We start from the raw sequence: 27,367 nt of genomic DNA, 5'->3' as shown, positions 1-27,367 counted from the left end.
ATGTTCATATCGATATCGTAATTGTATTGTATCGACTGAAATGTAAAAATACATTGGGATATAATTTTTGGCCATATTGTCCAGCCCTATATTAAATGCATATTTTGAGAAAACAAAAGTGTTTTTTGACCTTGCATGCATGTAATCCTATTGTAGGAAACTCCCAAAACAAAATTAGGAGCCTTAAAGAAGGCGTAATGGTTCAGGTCTTTTGTATGCACTTGGTTAAATATGGAGCTGTTTACTTAAGATGCCTTCAAAATGAGATCCCAAAGTGATCATAAAAACCTGAATTTGCACTACTTCTGTAGAACGACTCATAAACTATGAAATATAAATAGATACTTTAAAAAATAGACAACCTAGTGTTACATTTTACTTCAACAGAATGGTTGGTTTGAACTTTTATTTAACGTCAAAAACATCCCAAAGTTGGAGGATACAATGCAGGACCTTTAACATACATAAATGACACCAATAATATGCCATAATAATAACACTGTGCAATAACAAAACAGAAAACATCACTAAAATGTAATTCATGTAATGTAAAAAATATACAAAACTCATATTTTGTACTTGAACAGTAAAAATTGGTGATTATACCTTCATGTACATTAATGATTGGTTAAGCATTATATTACAATTCAGTAATGTTTCATAATGAAAGTAATGAAAGTTATCGATGTTGCTTCCAGTCATGTGTTTGTTCCTCAGCAGCAGTGTTTGTCTTTGATGAGATAACAGGTGACACAATAGGCCACTGACTTCTTTCAGACTAAGCCTTCATTTTCCCTCCAAGCTAAACACATCCCCAGAGTACTTCCTGTCAAACAGGAACTGATAGTACGCTCCATTTTTATCTCGGCAAGAACATGGTAATGTTATCGTATTCCTGTGGGCCTCTTCATCCCACCCTTTGCCTGCAAGTCTGTCTGTTGCTCTTGTTCATAGTCTCTCAGCATGCAGAACTGTGACTTGACCGCAAACAATAAACCGCATTTCATTCATCTGCATCGCCAGTCATTTCACACATTTTATGGAGACTTTGTGTGTGTGTGTGTGTGTGTGGATAAATGTGCTCGTTTTGATGAAGAAGTAGATATTATAGTCATAAATAATAATAAGAATGCTGTATGCCAGGTATTGAATACAGATTTACTTACTTTTACTGGCAAAACACCAGAAGGGAAGAAAACAGTCTGAAAGAATAATATTTGTCAAAGAAACACAAAGCACATAGACGATGGGGAAATCAAGGAATTTTAATCGCCTTTTTATTTTCATAATTAACCATTAAATATCTGAAGAAAAAATAATAATCTCACTCCTGTTTCACAGTGCAAAATATGAAAGTACAGCATATGACGGATTCAGTAGTTATTCCAGACCAGAATATACAAACATCTAATAACCAAACAAACCATCTTTTTTATATGCAAGGGTACATTTACTAGAAAAATAGATTATAAATTGGTAGATTGTTCCGAATAGTAAAAAAAAAAATAATAATAATGTCACAAAAGTAGACAGTAAAATGAGCAGCGTACTGATCAGAACACTTATAACTTACATACAACCAGATACAAAACACATTAATCATCATATCACATGACGAAAACCTGTTCTAGCCATATACCTATGTAGTGCTTATGTGGGCTCTGTTCAAAACCAAAGTGAGCTGCCTACCTAAACAGCATTTTTAGGCATCATAGGCAGTCTCCCAGCTGACAAGTGCACGTGTGTTTTTGTAAAATTATTTTATAAAATGTAGTGAAAAACAATCTCTTTCAACCACAATGGATAGATTTAGATTTTTCTCAAAGTGTTGGTTGAGTGTCACAGCCCAAAAACTCCAGCCGCAGGGCAATATCATTGATCCAGCCTTTCGGGTGAATCCGTATAAAGCGAGTGAACTGGGGAGGATCAAACATGTTCAGCGCCTCTTCATCATACTCGCTGTTACCCTCAAAAATCTGCATCAGGATGAAAAAGAAACAAAACCCATCAAGAACATTTTTCTGCTACAATATGCTACTCACACTGATCCAGAATCAGACCAAGACAGTACACAGCACAGTCGCTGTATTTCAATTCAATTCAATGTATTTCTTTATAATAAGAAAGACAATTTTACTGTTACTCGTGAATTAATACTCTAATATAGGTGCTTCAATTTTTGCATTACAGTAATTTTCTTATTTTATAAATACAAAAAAATACACATTTACATTTTTTGGGGAAAAGTGCTTAATTATCAAGAAAATAATGGCATACTATAAAACAAAAAGTTCCAAAATGTATCAATATTTTTATTTTGGAGTGAAATGCAACTTGGACTTTTTTCGTGAGGCAAAATCTGTTCTGTGACATTCAATACACACAAATAAAGTGGTACCTTTTCACTGTCTGTGCCCTGCTCCTTCACACTGGTCCATCTGTGGCCGTCACTACTAATAGAGACGGTAAATTCTGTGACTGTCATTTTTTTTAGGCCAGATCGGGCTCCCTGTGTGACCACCCCAGTCACTCTCTTCATAGAGAGAAAGTCCACCTGTAACCACTCATGAGGGTTATTAGTCTGTAGAACCAGAGAAGAGGAGGGAAGACAGAAAGAGACAAAATATAAGGTGATCAGTTTGATAACCTCTTTACAGTGATGAACATTTAAAATGTGAAACAAACACCCATGTGCAGATTGAATGTGCATAAATCTACCAAAAAATGGCTTGCACTTTATGAAAAGGCATTTAAGTTCGGGCTCAACAGTGTTAACATTGGTTTTTCACTGGTATTTTACCAGAAATTGGATTTGGCATTGCATTGTGTTGTGTGAGGGAAATGTCTGTAAAATAATTTGATAATGTTGCAGCAAAAACTTTTCACACAGACAGACAGAGTAGAGGAAACACTCTTACAATGGGCTTATAAAACACACGGTCTAGAGAGAAAATTCCCATTCACTCTCTCTAAGAACAACGGGTCAGACAGACAGATGGGTGGACAGATACCTTGGGTCTCCATGCATTTGCTCGCCCCTTCAGGTGAAGTCTAGCGAGGTCGGGACTCCAGGACAGTAACCACTTGTTTAAGAAGGAGGAGGCACTGATGCTGCTGCTGGGAATCATCATGCGCTCCATTCCCAACGGCACAGAACAACCTGACAAACACACACTCAAACATGCTCATCTCCATTTGAAGTAGTGTGACTTTACTACCACTGAGATACACATTTTTTTATTTATATTGTGACTTCTCCCCAATATACTATCTCAACTTATTCATGTATTTCTACATTTATGTACCTATATTAAAGCCAAAGATCTAGCAATGGCTTTCAAGTGCAAAGATGCAATTTTTTCTTTTTTTGTTTTAAACATAATTCTTAAAGGAAAAATGTTTATGTAGTTCAGATTTGTTTATTTTTGTACACCAAGTTGAAATAAATGAAAATGAGAAATACTGCATGCCAAATATTAAGATAGATAAAATAAGTATATAAAATAAGCTAAATAAAATATGTGTATTAATTAGATATAATACGTTTACATTTCATTTATCATTTATTTCAAATAGAACATATTAGGTCCTTGATTTGGAGAAGTGTTTCTGAATGAGCAGAAACATGCATTATTCTGGTCTCTCAATTTAAAGAAACGTTTTGACTCAAACTTTTCTCTGATAATGAAACTTTGGACATTGCCATTGATGCATGAAGGGAGAAAAGGTGTTGTAAAGCAAGAGAGAGTAAACAAGGAACAGTTAGAAAGCCTTGAATTGGATCTTTCTGATGCTACAAGCATGATGACAAATGCCCATGAACTGACAAAAACATCGAAAGGTTTCATCTTTCCGTTTTTAAATCGCCACATGCTGATTAAAAAAATGGCATAGAAAGGCAAACAAGAAATATGCTTTGCAAAGACCTTCAGAGTCTTGTCATTTAAATAGTCTTTTCCTCCAGTTTAATTTGTTAGAAAGTGCTGTTATCAATCTGTGCATGTCTACTCACTATTAAGGTCACATCCCAGCAGCTCAATCCTCAGTGTGGGCTGCTTCTGAAAAGTGAGTGGGTGAATTCGGATGTAGCGACCCACAATGGGTGGAGAAAACAAGTTCTCCTTTACTCTGGAACCGTCCATGTTTCCACTGAAGGTCTGGAAACAATTAAACAAGAAAACAGTTTCAATGGGAAAATAATTTGCAGGAGTTAGTTTCATCATGCGTTTCTTAAGACTGTGCTGTTTAATGGGCAGATGATTTATGGCCGGCTAGAAATATAATTTTCGCAAAAAAAGTACAATTTTTAGCGGATTGAACAAGATTCTGTTAACATATTTTTGTATATCTTTATTTTTGTAGGCCTATATAAATGCCTGAGATGCTGTTTCTCATTTAATATGCAAAGACATTAGGCAATCTTAAATAATGTTACATATATAAGGACACGTCACAAAAACTGTTTCATATAACAAAAACAATTTCCAGGTCACGTTTCACCCTCAAATCCAATGCAATGATTAAATAATGAATGGGAAAAAATCTATTCAATTTTGCATGAAGAAAAGTTTTAATTATATTTCCATTCCATTCTAATTATTTTTTCAATTATTATAATTTTTTGCCGTTAATAATCATTTAATTTTTTTAACTTTAGGCTTGATTTTTTTTTTTTTTTTGAGTGAATTATAATTTCAAATTTCTTCTTTTGTATTTGATATAAAATGTTGCACGTTTCTGACAGGTCTGAGATTCACCCTAAAGATACAGAAGTAAAGAGTGAGGTCATTATGCTAAAACTAAATAACAGTGAAAGAAATATTTACTTATATTATAACTTCACGGTGGAAAAATTAAAGGCTACAAAAAGCACACAGTATGGCCCTTTTAAATCAGTTATGTTTGGAGAAATTCAGATGTTGGTTACTGACGTAAGATGACTTGGTACTGTTCCCCTGGTAGGTAGTCCAGTTCTCCTGGTCAATGCTGTAACTAATGGTGTACAGGATGGTGAAATACTCGCTCAAACCCATCGAGGTCTTTGCACCCTGAGTCTGAATGCCATGAAGAAGCATGGGCCTTGACAGATCCACCTGAAACCACATACAGTAACAGAGAATAGATATGGAAAATTATCAGATTTGTTGTTTATTTACTAGAGCAATTTATAGCAATGGAATAGCGAGTTGTGCATTGCAATTTTCATTTACTTTTCAGTGCTAAGATTAACTTTTCCAGGCCTTCCCAGAAATCCACTATCATATGAACCCTGCTCGAGTTGTTGTATATCCTGCACTTTTTCTCTCTCTCTAGCTTCCAGGCACTACTGAAGCAAAGGTTAAATAAAATATATGCACAAACCTATTTATAGTTTTTAAAAGTATTTTCCACTTTGTCTTGCTGACAGTGAAAGTATAATGTGTCGTGAGTTGCTTACTGTGGTGCAAAGAGTCACCATTGTCTGTGGCACGTTGTGAAATATGAGCCTAAGATAAATCATAATGTGTTATTTTTAACTATAAAAATGAGTCATCACAGTCCATGAATGGGTAGCACAGTTAAAAAAAAAAAGAAAGAAAAAAGAACAGCACGTTACACCCGCAAACAGAAGATTTCTTTTACCTGGAGCCAGGAGTTTGTGCCGATGCCCATCCAGGCATTAATAGAGCCAGATAACTCAAGTCTGGCTAAACTTGGCTTCCAGTTACCTGTAAGAGAAATCAGATTTCAACAATTCAATAAATGTAGAAATATTTTATTAAAAACACTTTATTTTGTGGCCCAAGTCAAAAAATCTTAAATCCTATTAATAGCACATCTTTCAAGACAAACATAGTGGGACAGATTACAAATCCTCTGTACACATTAAACTTTTGAATACATTTATTGTACTATTATCTTGTGTTTTATGTTGCATTTTGTTGCTCTTACCAGGGTCATTATAAAATATTATAGATAATTATATGAAATCAAATAATTAAAACACAAAAACAACAAAATTACCAATAGGTAAAAGAGTAAAAACAGAATCTAGAAATAAAATCTACATTTTTGCAATTGCAGATCAGCATATTATAATGATTTCTGACTGAAGCCTGAGTAATGGTGCTAAAACTAAAATAAAAAAAGAATATAAAGATAAAACCTAATTCAACAAAATAGTAAATCAATGATACTTAAATAACCCTGTTTCTTACCATAGTGGTCAGAGGCTGTTATTTGTTTGTTGTCAATCCATCCCGACTGCATTCCTAAAGGCTGAATGCACCCTGTTAAACAAAATCAAACAGTTTCAGGTGTCCTCTAACTATTAATGATGGCAGAAACAGGATGCCAAGAAAGATGCACGACAGACTCTCATGGATGAAGAGAGCTGAAACTCTTACGTGGGCTGTAGACCATTAGCTTGGCCCTCATTCCTGCCATCTGATGTTCTCCGATAGTGCACTCTATTAACCAGGTGCCTACAATGGCTGGCCTCATCTCCACCGTCCCAAAAACTCCTGCCAAACGGGACAGAATTATTGATATACACTGCTGGCAAAAGTATGATTTCAAAGAACTGTTTTCTATTGTGTTTTCAAATGTCATTTATTCCTGTGAATGTTAAAGCTGTTTTTTCTCGTTTTCAAACATCTCCCATAATATGTGCAAAGCAATAGGAAAAAGGTGGATAATGTTACAGATAATTTCTGTTTTAAATAAATCCTGTTCTTGTAAAATTTCTGTTCATCCAAAAATCCAGTATTTCCAAAAAATATTAAAACAAAAACTGTTTTCAATACTGATCATATTAAAACTTTATATAACCTTTAATTGATTGAGCAGTTAATCAGCATATTAGAATGATTTCTGAAGGATCATGTGACACTACTGAGGAGTGATGCTGAAAATTCAGCTTTGATCCCAGGAATTAATTACATTTAACAATATTCAAATAGAAAATAGTTATTTTAAAATGTAATAGTTTTCAGTATTATTTGATCAAATAAATGGAGCCTCGGTGCTGGGTGATGGATTTGGTTTACCAGGATAGAGATTGAAAACTCCCATGCGGTGTTCCTGAGATTTTCTGACTCCGAATGGCAGTCCGTGGAAGTGTACCGAGTGAATCTCTCCTTGACTTCCAACATTGAAGAGGTGCCAGCGAGCCGTCCGGTACTGTTCAACTATCAGGCCAGGAAGCGTCTCTGACACGTAGCCATTGATAGCTACAAGTACCAATAAAACACAACACAATAATTACAGCTATTATTACATTTCTTAATATCTCTCCTAATAAGCCAAGGTTATAGGTTCAATTCCGAGGAAATGTGTGAACTAAGAAAATGTATACCTTGGGTTCACTGTAAGTTGCTTTGGATAAAATCATCTACCAAAGGCATAAATACGCATTACCCTGAGTCAGTGAATTTCCAAATGTTTATATTTAGAAAAACTGGGTGTCTGGAACATTGGCAGTGTGTTAAATCCGTTCAGCATGTTACTTTATACGTCTTGTTTCTTGTAAGTGTTTGTGTGTGTGATTTAACCACCAATTTCCATAACAAGCATAAACACACGTGTCCATTTGGTGTTATTAGCATTGTCATAGAAACAAATCATATTGAGACAGAGAACAGAAACAGATCAGACTGGTTGTTTCATAAGAGATCTCCAACACGAATGCAGAGTTAATCATTAATTATGAAAATGTACCTGCAAACTTGTTGCTCATCTCAAACCACGGGTCGTCTACTGTGGCCTGGCAGGGTGGGGTGCAAAACTTCCTGATGTTGTAGTCGAGGTACCAGCTCTTTTTTTCATCAAAGGTGGTGAATAGAAGGAAGAAATCTGTCACGTCAGGCTGAAGTAAGACACGTGGACGGAGGGTACCAGGACGACATATCAGCACCGGGCCGATTAGACCAGAGTTTATGTCCTTCTCCTGGTGGACGCAAGAGGAATACAGAAGTTATTATTGAAGTTTAGATTTATGGGTTTGGCAGACGCTTTTATCCAAAGCGACTTGCATTGCATTCAAGCTAAACATTTGATCATTTCATCCATTATCTGTTTTTTTTTTTTTTTTTTTGAGTGTTATATTTGATCAGGCTTTAATGGCTCATCTGTCTCATATGTAGTGAGAATATGGAGCTCATACTCATAGATTTTTCAAAAAAAAAAAAAAGTGATGCATGGATAATCCAGTATATCTTAAAAACATTTCTAACAATATAAAAGTTATACTTAAGTTTACTTTATAAAAATCTAATTTCACAGCAAACAGACATGTGGACCATGACCTGAATGGGACCTTATGTTTTTACAATTATACTAAAGGCTTATTTTATCATTTGTATTGTAGATTGTGTGCATTGTTTTTCAGCAAAGTTTTGATCATTTTAGAGGCCTTAGAAATGTGTGTATCAAATATGATACAGGAGACTTTATAGAATTAAAAACAACATGAAAATGTAATTGTGATTTGCATGTTGCACACTAAATTACCATGTTGACGTTGGAGTAGTAAGCCCCAGCCTTGCAGTCAAACTCTGAAGCTGAGGGACCTTGTCGTTTGGAGACTCTCCAGTTGTAAACCCTCTCCTCCCCTGGAGGAACTGGATCACCTGATACTTCCTCGGCCTTGACGCCTTCTGGGCCCGTTCCAGGGATAAAACTCCCCTGCATCTTATCGTACACCCCATGCAAGTGGAAAGAGTATGGTCTGGATGCCAGGTTCTTGAAAACCACCTTGTGGGAAAAGAAATGCAAGAAATTAGTGTGTGCAATGATAAAGGTGCAACCATTTTAAGAAATAAGCTAGAGAAGCAGAGAATGGCAGAGAGAGAGAGAGAGAGAGAAGAGGTTTTGTGTTTTGTTTTTTGCAAGTGCACTGGTTTAAGGTTGTGCACTGGTTAGGTGCTGGTGGAAAAGGTGTGACTTCAAGGAAGTTGTCATGGTTTCTGTGGTTCAAATGGAGTTTGGGTGCTCATCTGAACGAGAGGAACAGTGAGAGTGAAGGGTCTGGAAAGTGACTTTGTGCCTTGTTTTAAAGAAACAGGATGGCAGTGCTCTTTCAGTGATGATAACTAACATACACGTTTAGAAGTCAATTGTGGTAGGGATGATTGGAGGTCACACTAGTGAAATTTCCTTAAAGTTTAATGGGCAATTTTCTGTTGTCAATAATGTAGCAATATATGAAGTACAGCTCACACATTCACTTTCATACCAAGCAGCTTTCTGATGGTCAGCACAGAAAATTCACGTGAACAACTTGAACCTGTTGCAAAATCAGTGTAATCTTTCACCTTCACTTGAAATTCTGTTGAAATGACTGGGTTTTGCAGATAAAAATTTGCCTGAATAACAGTAAATGTGATGATGTAAATGTGAAAATGAAATCAAGAAGCTCCTTTTTATAGCTCTTATAAATGAAGAAACTTACAGTAAGAACATCATTACTTTCTGCCTTCAACACAGGACCCATAATGCCGAGATGCTCGTCCAGTTCTCCTCGTTTGACTGGATGTTTGAAATCTCTGTCCTGATAGGCTCTGAATACCACTTTTTTGTAGGCTGGGAAATATTTTCTCATTCCCCTCCGCATCTCCCTGTGGACACATGAAATATTTAGTGCAAGCTCAACTGGCCAGACTGTTAAGGCTGGTTTTAGGCTTAATTTGAAAAGCAATAAAATCAATATCTAAAAGAGCATTGCATTGTGACATTATTTATATGACAAATAAGGATTGTTTTTGTGCCCATCTAAATAGATATTATTCAATCACACCGATTGATTTTATACAATATGTAACATTTATATATACTGTATATTATTTCATGTTATATTTGTGTGATTCTCCCAAATAGAAATTCTTGAGAACTGTCCGCTAAAATGACCAAAAATGTGGTTGTGACATTATTTTTATTATAAGGATTATAAGACATTTTTTCAAAAATTTGATTTTATACAATATCTTATATTATTTTGGTGTTAGCGCCACAATTCTGGAATTGTTTTCCATTGTATTTTTGCCAACAGGATTCTGTTTCCTAATTTAAAACTCCTAGTTAAAAAAAGGATTTGTTTAGAACAGCTTTTAGTGATTTTAATGTTTGTGTTTTTGTATTGTTTGTATTTTATTGATTTTGCTATGAATAAAAGATACTGTTGTTGTTTTTATTATTATTATTATTATTAATAGTATCATTATCTAACATTAGAAACATTAGAAATTCTTTAGAATCGTCCACTAAAATTGCCTAAAATGTGGTCGTGGCACATCAGAATGCTTATTTTAACCTTGGTTTGACGAGCTGAGCTGGTTTATTGATCCCATAATCCCACATGATTTCCTCTGCTGCGATGTAGTAGCTTCTGAACCTTGATTCTGTGGACCTAATACCGACATTATCTTCAATGTGATGATCCAAACCGAAAACACTTCCATCATCGCCATAATCGTCATAGTCACTTGCAAGTGATTTCCTGCCATGGGTCTGGTTATCTGATGAATTTGACACTGGCTCCAAAACCAGTTCCAGATTTGGTTGGAACCTCTTTGGATCTTTGTAGTTATAGCTATGAAGATTCAGACTTTCCTCCATCTTGTCCTGCTTTAGACCAGAACTTCCAGATTCTTCCAGAACTTCGTTGTTGCTCAGTACTTTTGCATCCACTTTATTTATTTTGTCTTTGCTGACGCTGCAAAGCTCCCTTCGATTTCTCGATTTGTCAGACTTCTCCTCTGTAGAGCCGTTTAGATGTTGGTTAATTGACAGGTTTTTATCTTTAAAAAGGAATTTTCGTAATAGGTCATTTGTTGGATGTGTTTTATTGTGTTCAACTTCATCCAACTGTATGCTTTTAATGTTTAATTTTTGATGTTCTCCTGTTAATTCCTTGTTTTCTGTGGTATTTAATAGGACTGTAGGGTCAATCTCATTTGCCACTGATCTGTAAGACTCAGATTCATAATGGGACCTTTTCTGACGTTCCAATGAATTTCCGCCCATCTCCCCATCCAGTTGATCCAAAATATCCTGTGGAATACCACCCTGCGATAACGCATCCAGATCATTTTCCTGCTTTACGGGAATATATCTTATCTCACACACACGGTTTCTGTTTTGTGTCTCATTGTCTGAGCTTGTGTTTACTCGTCCAATCGCAGAGTCCGTCACAGTTCTGTTTCGGCATACACGAACGGCGATAGTGTGGTGCTTATCCATTGTGCCTCGTGGAATCGGGAAGTTCTGTTCAATGAAATCGAATTCTTCATCGTAGTCTTCGCTGTCCACCAGGGGAAGGACTCTTTCACAGTTAACAACTGTGTAACGAACACTCATGCCTCGCTGTTTCAGAGACGGATCAAATGCGCTGACCTCCCATTCACCTACAAAGTTCAAACAGCAAACATGTGAACATAGTATTAAAACAGGTTCCTGATATAATAATGAATGATTCTTGTATTTGTCTTCATAATCTTTCATTAATAACTTGCTCCACCCCAAACAACATTCTGTTTCAAAATATACAATATAGATATACTGTATATTTTCAATGCAGCTCCACATTAATAAACAGGAAAATAAAGTTGCAGAATTCATCAATTATGAAAAATTCAATTTTTTTTGCTGTGAAGCAGCTCTAGAGAAGATAATAGTGTCAATTTCAGTTCAGTGTAGTTCACTTTGTGCATCAATTATGAAACAAATTCAGTTCAGCTATAAGCTGTTTTTTAAATAATCATGCTTATTTCATGTTTTTAAGGTGCCCCTATTATGCCATTTCCAATGTTGCCTTTCATGCAGTGTGTAATGTCGCTGTATGTGAATGTAAACGATCTGCAAAGTTGTAAAGCTGAAAGTGCACAATAAATAAAGTTATCATCTCCCAAAATTAAGAATCGACTCTGAACAGCCTAATCAATCACAACAGACTGGGCCATTTGACCAATCAGAGCAGAGTAGGCTCACGGAAAGGAGGAGTTTAGAGAGACTGGATCTAATCATCTGAGAATCGCTGGAAAATGAGGTGATATTAGATGCATATTTTGAGAAAACGAAAGTGTTTCCTGACCTTGCATGCATTTAAACCTATTGTTGGAGACTCCCAAAACAATATTAGGAACTGTAAAAATGATGGCATAATAGGGGCACTTAATGGTTTTACATTTAACATTTACCTAGCATCTCCACTTCAGTGGTCACTGTGTCTCCAGTCATCGGGAAGAGCGTGAGGACAGTGCCATATGTTTTATCCCTCTCAAACATATTTCCTGTGAAGTAGACTGACAGGAAATTGTTTTGTATGCCAATGTTCGCCACGTGCCAGAGTATGACATCACCAACACACATCCTGAATTGTAGGTGGTTGAACATGAACCCGTTAACAGCTGAAACAGACAGACAAAAAAAGTGATTTAACTCCAGTTTTCATGTAATAATACAAATACCCAAAGCAACCCCAGATTATCCTTTAATTTACATCTAGAGGTTAAAAGTTCACACCCACTGTGCATGACATTTGAATTGTAGAAATCTGGATCGTTGCGGTCAATCTTAGTTGGATCTTCACTGTTTTTTTTCATGTTCTCCTCAAAGTACCAGCTTCTGTTTTCATCAAACACAGTGAACAGGAGCTTCTTCTCATTATCTGAAGTTACCTGTGAAAACATATTATTATTATTAAAAATAATGAATTCATCCATCCATACATCCATCAGATAAACAAACATAGGCTCAATGGAAATACAATTTTTGCAAAACAAAAAAAAAGATACCGATATGCATGCAATTCACTGCAGTTTCAAGCGGAAATTAACTTTAGTGGCAGTAAAACACAAACAAGTTTTATTCTTTTTCATGCAAATTATGATTATATGGCAGATTAACTGCTAACAAAGGCTTATTTTCACATGGTTCCTTGTACAATAGTATGTTATGATCTCAAACAATTCACCATAAACTACTACATTTTCATGTGTGCATCACATAAAGAGCTCTACTGTCTACTGTAGTAAACTGGCTTGTTAGCGCAGCCGGTACAGCACTGCACTTGTGATGAGAAGCGCTCAAGTACAACTCCCGTTAAATCAAGAAAAAAGAGCTCAAAGACTTAAAGAAGCAAGCTAAAATGACACTATTTAGCAAATGTGTTTTAATCTCACTTTTGCTTTTATTAACGCTGTCGGTTATGTAACAGGAGAGGTTTAGAATAGGTGGTATGTTATTTTAAAACTAGAACTGTTATGATATGTACAACAACCAGTGAAATAAAACATTTCATGAGTCATGTTTATCTGTTTTGGATACAACTTTTAGGTGCGAGAAGCAACGTAACGTCATTTTTGCTACATGCATTTTTTCCCCCAGTCAGTCTAAGTTGAGATAAACAGATCTATGTCAGTCTCTTCTCACCACTCTGCCTCTTTTGTCCAGAGATTGGGATTTGCAGATGATTAGGGGTCCCACCAGCCCAGACGCCACGTCCCGAACAGGATCCACCGTACTCTGGTATAAGCGCGTAAGGCATCGTGGGTCGGCTTCCATGGGTCCATCGTCTGCTGTCAGTTTCCAGAGGTACGTCATTATCTCACCTGGGGGAATGGCCAAAGAACGGAGGTCCACCTGTTTGTCTTCAACCCACAAAGAAAGAAAAGTAAGTTCAAGCCATTAAAAGTGATTTTTCATCCAGTTTACTAGAATAACTTGACATCTGACATTAACATTAATAGCATTAACTAAAACTAAAATCATTAAAAAAAACATTTTTGTTAGTAAAATAAAATAAACATTAACTGAAATCAAACAACAAACATCTTATATTTGAGCTATTTGTGAAGACAACATTCCCATTATTGTTTCATTTACCTTGAAGTACTAAAATAACTAAAATTGAAGTAAAGTGTCTAAATAGTATACTAACAAATATTATACAATTTCTAATAAGTAGGCTACTACAATCATTGTGTTGTGTCTTTGTTACGCTTACTAATGTTAACTTGTGGGACCTTATTGTATGGTCACATATATTTTGTATAATGACACTAAACTGCATAATCAACTGTTGTCTCAGGCAAATAGTTTGACAATTATACATTTAGCATATGCTTTTATTCAAAGATTTCCTGCATACTGTAGCTGTGTGTGAGTGAGTGTGTGTGTGTGTGTGTGTGTGTGTGTATATAATATAAAATAAATATATAAAATAAACTTTTCCCTTACACGTGAATGTGAAAAAAAAAACATGAAATACAATGCTCTGTACCCTTGTTTGTGTTCTTCAAAGGCAGAATGTTGGTCAGGCCATTTGGATAAATGTTGAATGGTCGACTGGCCATGTTTTTAAAAAAAATCTGATGAAAGATATACAAAAGAGTGAATTTCAGAAAAAAAAATTCACAGCAAACCTAATCGTCTCAGTTGAACACTTTAAAGTGAAAAATCGTATATATTTTTTAAATGTGTCTTATTGATCTTATTGTGAACAATTCATCCGTGCATCTTTAGTGCGAACTACATTTTTTTTCTTTCACAATATGGATGAAAAAAAATGTCACTGCTCTCTTTTCATTGCGAAATTAAATATCTAGAGGAAGTGTGAATAATCTTGTCCAGAATTATCTTGAACTCATATGATTGGAAGATAATTAGTGAATAACAACAGACAATTCTCTTACAAAGCTATCAGATGACTTAGGAGTATAGCATACGTGACATATGGAAATACATTAAGAAATACATTTATACAGGTAAACATAAGGATAAATAAATGTTTTGTTTTTTTCTGTTTAAATCTATATTTCCTACCTGAAATTTGTCTCCCACTTCCCCTCTGAGCTCTGGGCCCATCAGCATTTTGCCAGTGGTTTTCTTCACAGCAAAGGTCTTGTCAGTATACTCAATGAAAGCCACTTTCTTATAAATGCCACCTAAGTGCTGAGGACCTTTTCTGAACCACTCAGATTCTGCTGCTGCTGCTGATGAGGGCCTGAAGCATGAAAATCAACGTTAGTTTCAGTCGGTTTCACACCATTCATCTCAGGACATCAGGACGTACCGGTCACTGCTTTGAGACGAATAGTCCCAGTCCTTCTCCTCTGCAGCGATGTAATGAACCCACACTTTAGGTCTTCCCTTGGCACTCGATCGAAGCACTGACACAGGGCCTCCTTGCTTGAACACAATGGAAAACATGTTGTCTTCATCCTCCTCCTCCTCCTCATTCCCAGTATGTATGACATTTCGTTTGTCTGGGATCGGGGCCAGCACAGGTTCAGGGCAGTTATCCACAGTGAAGAACGCATTCATACCAGCTGGAGAAGAGAGATAAATCAAACATTAGAGAAACATCAATGATTTACACACAGTTCTAAAGCAAACTCCTTGCAAATTCATTGAGACCATCAAAGTGCAAAGTACATATTTCTCAGGTCATCTTGGCCTAAATCTTTCCCCTTATTAAACAAACAATTTATTGTGTAAGAAAAAGCCTGCACGATTGCCTAACAAGCTAATCAAACAGTGTCATTGCAAATTTTGCTTCACTTTTACTTAAAACATCCAATTTAAATAGATATAACATGTATAAAAAGATGCAACATAAAGCCACAATTTTTAGTATTAATCAAGTCATGCAGAAGTCATTGTAATATGCTGGTTTGCTGCTCAAGAAACATTTCTGATTATTATCAATGTTGAAAAAAGTTGTGCTGCTTTTGATTTGTGATACTTTGATGAATAGCAGAGCATTTATTTAAAACAGAACTCTTTTTATAACATTATAAATATCTTGACTGACACTTCTGATCAATTTCATGCATCCTTACGGATTAAATGTATTCATAAATTTTACTTACAAAGTACTGATGGAGCGTTATTATTATGATAGTACAAATATGAAACCTTTTACATTGTATGAGCAGAGTCTTGCCTGTCTGATGAGAGTGGATCTTGCAAGAGATCAGAAACTTTCCAGCAGCAGACGGCTTCATCAGGGCTGTAGTGAAGGTCATGGGCGTCATGTCTACAGTTACCCGCTTATGGTCGAACACCTTTAGGGTGTGTCCTTCAAACTGGATGCTGTGGATCTCTGGGGTTGACCCAAGACCAATAAGATGCCAGGACACCACTGGACTCTTCTGGCACACCATGAGTCCTAATGATATAATAATTACAGAATATGAAGGTTTGAGAATTACAGCATGTACAATACAACACATAGTACAGTGTTAAATCTTATTAGACCTATATTGAACGTCTAATCTAAAAACAAAAGTCTGAAATAGTTTTAAATGTTTTTTTTAAACAAAAGTCTCACCAAGGCTGCCATTTTTTAAAAAACATTAATTTTTAACCATATTCAAATAAAAAAATATATTTTCAATTAGAATAACATTTTATAATATTACTGTTTTTACCATATTTTTGATTCAATAGATGCAGCCTTAGTGAGCAGAAGAGACTTCTTAACTTTTGGTAATATATACTTATATTTATCATAGAGAAAATAATTTTTTTTTGTAACTTTAATATACTTTTTGCATTAAATGTATTATTACTGTGAAGTGAAAAATCTCTTTCTCAGCACTAATGATAAGCATTTCTCAGGTGCTGCTCAGGTGTGGTGAGGCTGATCACACCTGGTAATGTTGAGTTGATGTATCCATTGATGGTGTGGTACTGGGTTGGACTGGATGTTTTCTTCAGTTTATCTGCTCGGCCCACTTGCTGGTACCAACTTTTACTCTCATCAAAGACAGCAAGAAGCAAAATGAACTCGGGAGCTTTCCGCTGTCTCTCCTCGGTCAGAGCCTCTGAGAGAGGAACATTTTAAAGGACACATTTACCAGCATTCTCATTTAGTACAAAATGTCAGTGATATTTTACTTGGTATATTTGACAAATCCCAATGAGAAGCAACAGAGTCACACCTGTCTTACAGATCAGGAGAGCCCCGACGAGTCCGCTGTTGAAATCTCGGACGATGTCCACCTGTGATGAGTAGATGTAGGTGAGACAGTCTGGATCTGATGTGGTTGGCCCGGAGCTGGGGGAAATGTCCCACACGTACTTGTAGTAACCACCAGGAGGCACTGCATCATCCGCTCGCTCCTGAGCAGAACTGGAGTCCTCGTACCCTGCGCCTGCCGTAAAAAAACAGAAGGATGTTGAGGTTTATCTTTACACAATCTTCAAACCCAGCAGCATATTGCTGCATATCATAGGTTATTGCTTTTGTTTTGCTGGGCAAGCCCGAACTTACTATATGTTGAGTTTATACGGGAAATCACATGTATTTTACACAGTCTGGAATTTATCAGTATCTCCAGTGTTTCAAAACAGAATTCAAAACAATTCATATAATGATGTTCATTCTATAAACAACTTATTTAATGCGGTAAAAGTCAGACAATCTAGAATGAAATTATCTACATTCCAAACGGGTTTTCGATTGCAGCAATAAAACATTTCAATGAGCAATTGTTAAACAAAAAAAAAAACACTTTTAGAGCATTTTAATAATATAAAGAACCTTATTTCACTATAAAGAACCTTCTGTGGAATGGAAAGATCACATGGTTGTTAAAGGTTCTCAATGGAACCATCAATGCAATGAAGTTTATTTTTATGAGTAAAGAGAATTTCAAAGAGATGAATGCAAATTCCATTCTGGCAGATTTACCTTCCGATTGTTTCCAGTACGGAATGCCGATGGGAGAAATACTGAAAAATTGTGATGCAAAGTTTTTGAAGTGCACCACAACCCTGTCGTTCACCACTGTTCTGATAGTCGGGCCTTGAATACCTGAAACAGATCATTAAACATTCTATTCATTTAGTTTTTTTTTCTTCTAAGAAACAGAAATGTATACGTTTATACTGACCAGCCCATGGAGGTTTGGACTTTGGTGTTGTAAAAGTGGAATCAGTGTATTCTGTATATACAGCCTTGATATATTTCTGGACACCAGATGCAAATTTCCTGTAAGGAATTATTATGCAGTTACTAAACATATTTACAGTACAGAGCAATGCAACATAATACATTGCAACTTTATTCATTCATTATAGTTAGCAATTCATTGCTAAATGTTTAAAGGAATAGTTCACTAAAAAATGAATGGCTGCTAAAAAAACTACTCATCCTCAGGTCATCCAAGATGTAAATAAATTTGTTTCTTCATGGGAATAGATTTGGAGAAATGTAGCATTAAATCACTTGCTCAATGGATCCTCTGTAGTGAATGGGTGCCATCAGAATTAGAGTCCAAACAGTTGATAAAAACATCACAGTTTTTTGCTTCAAATCATTGCTTCCAGCTAAAATATGGGTCCTCTCTTCATAATACTGTTTTCACCAGTGAAAAGTAATTGCGTCTGAATCAGGAGAGAAATATGCACAGATAAAGCACCGTTTGTAAGTTCAAATTGAACTGATCAAACGTGACAACAGGGGATGGACTTTTGTGTTATAATGGATACAGAATTTATATTTTTTCCAGAAGCAACAGTTTGAAGTTAAAAAAACCTTAAAGGGTTAGTTCACCAAAAAATAAAAATTAACCCATAAATTACTCACCCTCAAGCCATCCTATGTGTATATGAGTTTCTTCTTTCAGACAAAGTCGGAGTTATATTAAAAACTGTCTTTGATCTTTTAAGCTGTTTAATGCCACTCACCTTGCATGCATCAGCCCAAAAGAAATTTAAAAAAGGTGAACAAAGGCCTTCTGTAGTGTGTTTTTTTTAAATATCTATATTTAAAACATAATAATCACTTTAATCTAGCTTGCGCTCACCGTTGTAAGCGGAAGCAGTTCTGTGCGGATGGCGTTTGGAGGTCGGCTATGTGCATGCACCGCTCAGAAGTGACACACGTGGAAGCACAGTGGAGAGATCAAAACTAAATAACAGTCACTAATTAGAAAACAAGGATTTGTAAAGAAGAATGTCGGAGGATTTCGATATAAGCCAAGAGGAGACTGGCTTTCCTAAAGTAAGTAAACTTTGCTTCCTTTGCTCCTGTTAATAAACGTTGGTTTTCACGAGTCTTACTGGTGCATGTGCAATGCTGACCTCATATGTCATCAGCCCAGAGCCACTTCTGTGTACAACTGGCTGTGTGAGACACTTTTTTTTAAGGATGGGCACATTTTATTTAACTTCTTTTGGACTGATGCATGCAACACCTGCTGAGTGCCATGAAACACCTTGAAAGAGCAAAGACAATTTTTAATATAACTCCAACTGGATTCGTCTTAAAGAATGAAGTCATATACACCTAGGAAGACTTGAGGGTGAGTAATTTATAGGCTAATTTTCATTTTTGGGTGAACTAAACGTTTAATGATAAATTTGTTTCTTACAAACACACAGCTTTTCACTTAACAAGATGTTAACTGGAGTTATGTGGATTACTTGTGGTTTACTGTGATGTTTTTATCAGCTGTTTGGACTCTCATTCTGACGGCTACATGAATGCTATATTTCTCTGCAATGCTACATTTCCCACACTCTGTCCCCATAAACAAACAAACTGAGGGTGAGTAGGCTACATTTTCAGCAAATTTTCTTTTTTAGCTGAACTTTTCCTCTAATAATTAAACCAGGCATTGTATTTTTTTTTAAATAGTACTTACTTGTAGTACTAACAGAATGTTTTGTCTTATAAAATAGTATACATGGTTGCAACAAATATGCATATTCAGCAAATGATCTGCTGTGGTTTCACACTAATGAGCTCGAACTGTTATCACATTCTGTTCTGAAAGCACCAAATCAAAGCGTGTTTGTTCTGACTGCATGTAATTCATGGATTGAAAATCACTACGAGAATATATTAAATATAAATAACAGGCAGGCTTCTGATCACTAAAACAATCAATCAAGCTATGAATGACACTGACCGTGTCTAACTGCAAACTATGCTCACATTCGTTATGCTCTGTTTAACTACAACTACGAAGCAGAACTGAAATTTGAACATCCCTCAAAGTTGGCAAGTAATGAAAAGAGCAAACAATTTCTCAAAGCTGTTTCCTTTCTGTAATAACTAACTGATGCCATTATATGCTTGACGGTCACATTCCAGTTTACTCTGATAAAACACCATTGTTCGAACACTATGTATAATAAATGACATGAAGTTGTATAATAAATCTTTGTGCGTAGCAATAATTTGAAAGCATGTTTGTGCATAATAATAAAAATGCCCACCTCTGGTTTGCAGTAGGATCTGCTGTGTCTGTAAACACATATTCCCACTTAGTTTCCACTGCTGCGATGAAGAACTCCAAAGTCTTCGCCAGGACACAGTAAGACTTCAGACACAATGTGAATGAGAGGAGAAAAAGCACAACCTTCATCACTGGAGCACGAGATAATGCTGACTGAATGTGATGCTGAGATGCTGTCAGGACATATTTAACTGCACAGGAAAAGATTTCAAGGAGGAGCCAGAAAGAGAGCGAAACAGAGAGATAATTCATGATGCTCATGAGTAATGAGTATGAGTGTTTGAGTATGAGTAAGAAAGAAAGGACGGAAAGGAAAGGTTTGCTGTGAGCACTATTTAGCAAATTTCTACACTTGTTTTTTTTTTCTTGAACACCAGATGTTTTGATCAATAGTAACCTTCTTCAACATTTACATTTAATGTTTAATTACATTAACACTGAAAACAATGTACCATATAAAAGGATTAAAGGGAGGGAAAGGTTTCCTGGAACTCCTAAATAGACAATAGTAGCCTATAGTTTTTTATTTTTTTATAGACATAGACAAAAATAAATAAATACGCCCCCCAAGAAAAAGTGTTTGAAAGCTTCTTTTACATTTTTAAAGGTATTATCACCTAAATGTAACCCTTTTATTTCACTATTTAGATGTTTTCCTTTATTGTTTTAAACGCCTTCGACTTTGCATGAACCATGTGCTAAATTCCAAGGTGTAGCTTTGTAAGCGAAAAAAACAACACACAGACAAAACAAAAATCTGGCCAATATACATATAAACATTCAACATATTTGTGAATAATAGTATAAAGTGATAGTTTGTAAGCAAATCTCTTTACAAATATTCACGAGCTCCTATATATAACCCCTGCGGCTTGTTTAATTATTAAATGATTAATAACTTTTCACATATCCATACAACACACTATTGTTCCTATTTTGTTCCTGTGCTATTTAGTTTCAGTCCATTAGTCGGCGATGAAGAAGTCTGACTTATGACCGCGTTTTTACTGACGGCGCGGAGAGATATTATTGTTTTTATTTTTCAGGTGCGGACCGCATCACCCAGTGATCCTGCGGAGTGATGTCATCGTTCGACTAATCTGTGTAGTCCCGGTTAGTTCTAGCGCATTTGCTTTTATCATATGAGTAGTAATTGTACATTTAGTCTATAAGGCACGTCGTGAGCCATACTTGCATTTAAACTAGGATCTTGTCTAAAGTCAGTAGGTAATGTAAATAGGAAACATGGGCTTTCAGTGTCGAAAAGAAGCCTTTAACAGCAGGCATCATCTGTCAGGAATCACGTCACTGAAAGGTAACGGCGCCACCTACTGGAGATCACGCGGTGAAAAACGGTATCGCGAGCTCACACGTCATAATGTAAACTTTATTTATATAGTGTTTTATAAGTGATTACTGGTTGTGCCGAAGCAGCTTTACAGTGCCAAACAGGAAAATTGTTTGCCAACAATACAAGAAGACAATAACAGTCCATTTTTCAGTCAATGTCAGTTAATTGTTGACTCAGTGATGTCATCATCCAGTTCAGCTCTTGTCCAAAAGTGTTTGTGCAATCAGTCAAGTGTCCCCAACTGAAAGGAAGCCAAAGGCGACAGTGGCAAGCAACTTACAGAAATGAAAAGGAAAAAAAAAAAGTGAAAGAAACAAAACAGACATGGAAGCCTCGTTTCACTTTCAGCCCACCAGAGTGACGTTAATAAATATAGCCTATAATACATTAGCTCATCCATGAACATGATTTCTGGAGTTTTTTTTTTACTTAAAGTCAGTAATTTATGAACAAACCCTTCTGTAAGAATTTTCAGATTATAGATAGGAATAAAACTTAAAATCTGGGTGTATGTAATTATTTCCCACCCAAACATCCTTTTTTTTATAGGAAATATGCCAATATATTGTACTAACATCTGCAGTGGATTTTTGTGTGAAAAATGAGGTGAGACAAATGTAAGTAAAACCATATGATGTGTAGGCTATTTTGAATCACACACAAAAGAAATGGAAAGTCACATTGTTTTCTTAATGGGCACAATTTTGAGCTCAAAAGGACATTTATAGAATTTAGAGCTTGATTTATAGCAATTGCACTTTTTTAATGAAAAAAATAAATAAAACATCATATGATCAAAATGAAAATAAAACATTTTTTCCCCCTTGAATCTCATTATAAAAAAAAAATTTTTTTTTAGAAGAATACAAAAGGCATGAAATCCTTTTTAATCACAGGAAGTCCAGTTCTTTCAAAAAAAGAAAAAAAAAAGACCACAACAACAACAACAAAAAAATAATATTAAATATTTCTCAAAATGTAGCTCTCAGTAAAAATACAAAACATAAAAACAATGACTTGCATGAACAGTAGGGACGGAGCACGCATTCAGGTTAAATCATTATTTCAGTCGAGATTGTGAGATTGAGAACTGAAGTGTGGAAGGTCTGTTATGTGCGGTTGACTCCATGAGTTTCATCACTACTGAACTGCTTCTCTTTGGATGACATCTTTTTCTGAGCAATAAAAGAGCAGTACACGTAATTCACGTACAGAACAATCGATCTTCATCAGTTTTATTATTACACAGGGTTTCTGCAGGTTTCATGAAGATAAAGACCATTTAAGGAACAAAATATAAAACAGTATGCAGTGTGCCATTTCGAATCCATGCAATCCATCCACTAATTTTACCTTTTTGTGCACTACCACCTCGGGATCATCTTTTCCATTTTCTTCTTCTCTCTCTTTCTCTTTCTTCTTCTCTGTGCATCATTTCGGTATGAAAGGGAACACAAGCAAACAAAAATAGAAGGATGCAGTAAAATTAAGCCAAAAGCCAAGATTTACATATAATCACTCACTTTTTTTCTTCTGATTTGTTTCTACAGGAACGAATGGTTCTTCTTCTGCTGGTGGTTGGAGAGCATATGCATTTTCTCCCTCCTTGCGTCTCTTCTTCTCTTTGGTCTTCTTGGGCTCTGGCGTGGCCTCCTCCAGTGCTGGGACATCAAAGCTTCTTCCCTTTTGTGTTTCTTCTTTTTGGAAGGAGCTTTAAGATCTTGGCTAGAGGTCTCCTCATTTCCCAAACCATCTCCATCTAAAGTCTTTGCTGGAGATTTACTATGTTTTGAGGCTGTTTCTGAAAGAACATCATTTTGGATCTCCACTTCATCAGAAGCCTTGTTTTTTCTTTTCATCGAAATTTGGTTTGTAGAGTCGGCGTGAAGGAGATCATCATCTGACATGACCTTTTGAACTTCTTACTGGTCGCTTCCACTTCACCAGTTACATCTGCATCTTTGATGGACTGAATACGTTATCAGCAAACTTGAAGTAAGATTGTGATCCGTGGCATCTCCAAGATGAATGTCAGACAAAAACACTGCTCAAACACACATAATAAAATGGACAACTCATTTACCAGCAGAGGGGGCTGTGACCTTAGACTTAGTTCCAGTTGAAGAGCCTGCAGGACTCTGAAGCTCAGAAGTTTGAACACCTGTGGATTCAAAGAGTTTCAGATGGTTTCTACTAATATTAGTGATTGCTCCATACAAGTTTTGAATTGTCCGTTTGATTTCCATCACAATGATTCATGCACGGTACTCAGATGTATCCTGTGAATCCTCTGATAAATTAATTTAAACCAGAGGGCACCGGAGGGAAATCTCCATCATCCAAGCGGAATGCTTTACGTTGTAAAAAGGAAGAAACATAAGAAATTAGTTTGAAACAATTTCAATGAAGCTAAGAACATGAGACACACAAGTTACCTTGCCCACTTCTCAAAGATCTCACTCAAGGATGCTTTCACCTTTTCAGTTTTAACATGCAATTGATAGCCACATTTAATACAAACGTTGTGTGCATTCAGACAATTCATATATTGTGATGTAATGCATCACAGTACTGAGCTAATCTGACATCAACTCTAGAGAGAAAAAAACCTGACCAGTTGCACTGACCTCAGTGTGTGTAAATCTTATTTGGTGCTTAAATTTAAGTAGCCTACAACGTTATCTGTGCATAAATATCAGTAAATTTAGGTTAAGTTCTTTTGTACTGCATGCACGAGTTTAAACAGTTCGTTTTTACCACTCAAGTCATGTTTAACGTCTATATGCAGTAAGTGCTAACTACAGGGGTAAATACAACTTATGCTTTATGGACATCGTGTACTACTGTCACCGATAGGCAGTGATTTCGGTGTGGAGTAAACTGATAAACACTACATAATTTGCTGTTGGTAAATGCATCGGATTAGATTCAATCCCTCTAATGAATGCGTTTGAACTTCTTTATTTTAATTCTCTTTACATGTTTCAAAATGCATGCACAGTAATACATACTCTTGATCTACAATAAAATGGTGATTGTCCTTTAAATGGTGATACATTAAAATGATCAGCTCGCCCTGCGAGGCGTCTGTAATATTAGAGGTCATGTTTGAAATGGGGATGAATTAAAAATGGTTGAGTGTAAAACTTGGGAAAGACTTTGCTGCATGTTTCTATTTCCGCTCCGATCGCGTAGCAGCGCCACGCGCATTCCTTCTCTCTGACCTCTGAACTCTCCACTGCTCGCGCTGCATCGTGGCAAATGTAGTAATGTAGAATGACGTGATCCTTTTCTCGTACGTAGCATACTGTATGAGAGATTCTTATACTGGATAATAATAGTAAAATATGTACAGGGTTATAGTGTGTGTGTATATATATATAGTAAATTTGTAGTGTGATGGGTACATTTTTCTTATTTTGATAAAATATATATATATATTTTTATTATTATTAAGAACTGCATTTCAGAAGCTACATAAATATAAACATGTTTCCCGGAAGACAAAATAAGGACAATTTACCCTGATCATGCAAATCAAAATGTTTACACCAGGTTCTTGCATCTTGCTGCGTTCTTGAGCATCGGTAAATGTTTTGACCTTTGATAATTGTTATGTTTGAGTCTCTCAATTGTCCTCAGAGTGAAAAGATGGATCTCAAATCATACAGTCACAGCTGGAAAGCGATCAAATATGCAGAAGATGCTGAAAAACCAAAGAATGTGTAGGAGCTGGAGGATTTTTCTGAAGGACAGCGGGCAGTTGAACTGTTCAGGACAAACAAGGGACTCATGAACATCTAACACAAAACATAAAAACAGTCATGGATCATGAAGGAAAAGACACACAATATTAACATTCTAGGGTATGAAAACCTTTAAACGTGGTTTTCATTTTAACAATTCAGTTATTATTTTGTCATGTCTATAATAATATGAAACGTATCAGATATCATAATGGAGTGTGAGCCGTCATATTTATATTTAAATACTTCTTGACATTTTTTTGGAGAGTAATGATACACTAGGCCACAACTCAGCATGCAAATGTAACTTTATGCAATTTTCTATTATTCAATACATTAAGAAACCAAGAAGTAGCCTATTACATGTTTTGATAGTTCTGAGAGACATCACAACCAAAACAGATATAGTGTATATAGTCAGCATGTCACATCAGGGAAAACCTCTCTGTGTAAGTGTAAAACCACAAACGACCGCTGCTCTGACACCCGGCTTTGACCAATCAAATCCAGATACACAAACTCGCCAGTGTGGTGAAATGAGTGTGAGCAGGTGTGTTTGGATTAGGGTTTGAGCTGAGGAGTGGGTGAATGTGTTTAATTTAGGGAAATGCAGCCCACTTGTGTTTACATGTTTGTCTAAAGAGGATTCAGTGTGGAAGGTCAAACTTAGATAAACCCGAAACATAGCAGCAGTTTCAAACTTTTCATATGAAACTGATAATTAACCAACATTTACCAACATTTGCCAACTTTTGCCAGGAGGATTGGGGTAACTAGCATTCACAGAACTCAAGTGTCTGGGGGATAAAAGAGTTTGTAAATGGTTTTGCCAGGGGTCAGGGTTTGACTGGTTCCTCTGCAGTTATTATCTGCTGGTAGATGCTGTAACTACACAATTATGTGTACATAAAATGTTTCTCTCTTGACACACGTTTAACAGTCATGGTATATTCTGACCAAAAAGGTCTAGAGACTATAATACCTGGAGAAGGACCACAGAACTTTCTAACCTGAACTTCCATTCCATTTTCCACAGCTGAAGCTCATCAAAGGAGTTCTACAAAAGCTGCCACGTCACACACACGGGTGAGACATGTCTCCAAAAGACTCCAGGATAACTGTACCTCTACCTCTCTTCCAGAAAGCAGTGTGTGACCGGCCAGCCCCACCGCGTGAGCACAGCACAGACACCCAGCACTTGGAAGCACAGAGTAGACGACAAACGGGACTGGGACCAAATGCTGCCATACATCTTTTTGGCATCAGAGAAGTCCCCCAGGCCTCTACCAGTTTCACCCACTTTGAGCTCTTGTTTGGATGGATCATACAGCCACCTGTATGTTTCTAGCTACTTGGCAAGGGCTGTTTATGGTGAGGGAATGAGTTGGGCCCATCACATACAGAGTGTGGCAGCCTGGAAGAAGGAGAAAGGACCAGTTATACCATGTCGACCTCCTAAAGCGATGGGTCGGGACTAGGGCCCAACTGTCCGCTCTGGCAACCACTACACCCGTGGTGGTTGATGTCAACCCCCTCCTATCGGCTGCCCAGAAAAATGAGTTGCAACACCTGGTCGGTCTATTCTCCAATGTGTTCTCTCCCCTCCCTGGACGGACCCACGTGCTCCTGGAACGATTGTCAGGCAGCGTCCCTACCATGTTCTAGAGGCTCAGCGCCACCCATCGAGGAAGAGGTACAGGAGATGCTGAAGTTAGGGGTGATAGAACCATCACGTAGCCCATGGTCCAGCCCCATCATCATGGTCCCAAAACCTGATGGTACCCTCTGCTTTTGCAATGACTTTCACCCTCTCAACGAAGTCTCAGAGTTTGATGGGTATCTGATGCCGCGGGTGGATGAACTGCTAGATCGCTTGGGGAGAGCCCGGTTTAACTCCACCCTAGACCTCAGTAAGGGGTACTGGAAAGTACCACTGACAGAGTAAGCCAAGCCAAAAACTGTGTTCTCATCCCCCAGTGGCCACTGGCAGGACCGGGGTCTCCCCTTCAGCCTCCACAGCCCCAACCAATTTCCAACTAATT

The 27,367-nt window shown here is 36.6% G+C and overlaps 1 protein-coding gene across 1 annotated transcript; it reads right to left on the bottom strand.

The window, feature by feature from the left end:
• Positions 1-1,742: 1,742 nt before the first annotated feature.
• On the bottom strand, positions 1,743-20,396 carry LOC132113939 (coagulation factor VIII-like). Its single transcript, XM_059521998.1, has 25 exons — positions 20,209-20,396; positions 17,877-17,974; positions 17,675-17,797; positions 16,923-17,135; positions 16,632-16,805; positions 15,923-16,147; positions 15,050-15,305; positions 14,800-14,980; positions 14,258-14,345; positions 13,408-13,625; positions 12,503-12,653; positions 12,174-12,383; positions 10,289-11,381; positions 9,431-9,596; positions 8,491-8,733; positions 7,699-7,927; positions 7,029-7,211; positions 6,387-6,503; positions 6,198-6,269; positions 5,623-5,708; positions 4,932-5,093; positions 4,013-4,157; positions 3,012-3,160; positions 2,399-2,581; positions 1,743-1,976 (listed from the first exon to the last, which is right to left on the bottom strand). The coding sequence occupies exons 1-25, from the start codon at positions 20,355-20,357 to the stop codon at positions 1,821-1,823; spliced, it is 5,070 nt and encodes a 1,689-aa protein (XP_059377981.1). The 5' UTR covers positions 20,358-20,396; the 3' UTR covers positions 1,743-1,820.
• Positions 20,397-27,367: the final 6,971 nt, after the last annotated feature.

Source organism: Carassius carassius, chromosome 33 (genome assembly GCF_963082965.1).
Source record: "Carassius carassius chromosome 33, fCarCar2.1, whole genome shotgun sequence".
In the NCBI taxonomy this organism is placed as follows: Eukaryota; Metazoa; Chordata; class Actinopteri; order Cypriniformes; family Cyprinidae; genus Carassius; species Carassius carassius.
The sequence above is the reverse complement of the archived record's forward strand: the minus strand, read 5'-3'. Positions and strand labels throughout refer to the sequence as shown.

Excerpts from the sequence above, each read along its gene's own strand:
- LOC132113939 (XM_059521998.1), bottom strand. The coding sequence starts at position 20,357 with ATGAAGGTTGTGCTTTTTCTCCTCTCATTCACATTGTGTCTGAAGTCT. Across the intron at positions 13,626-14,257 it reads TTTGAAGAACACAAACAAGG|ACAAACAGGTGGACCTCCGT; the intron begins GTACAGAGCATT and ends TGTGGGTTGAAG. Across the intron at positions 12,654-13,407 it reads TGGACAAAAGAGGCAGAGTG|GTAACTTCAGATAATGAGAA; the intron begins GTGAGAAGAGAC and ends ATGTTTTCACAG.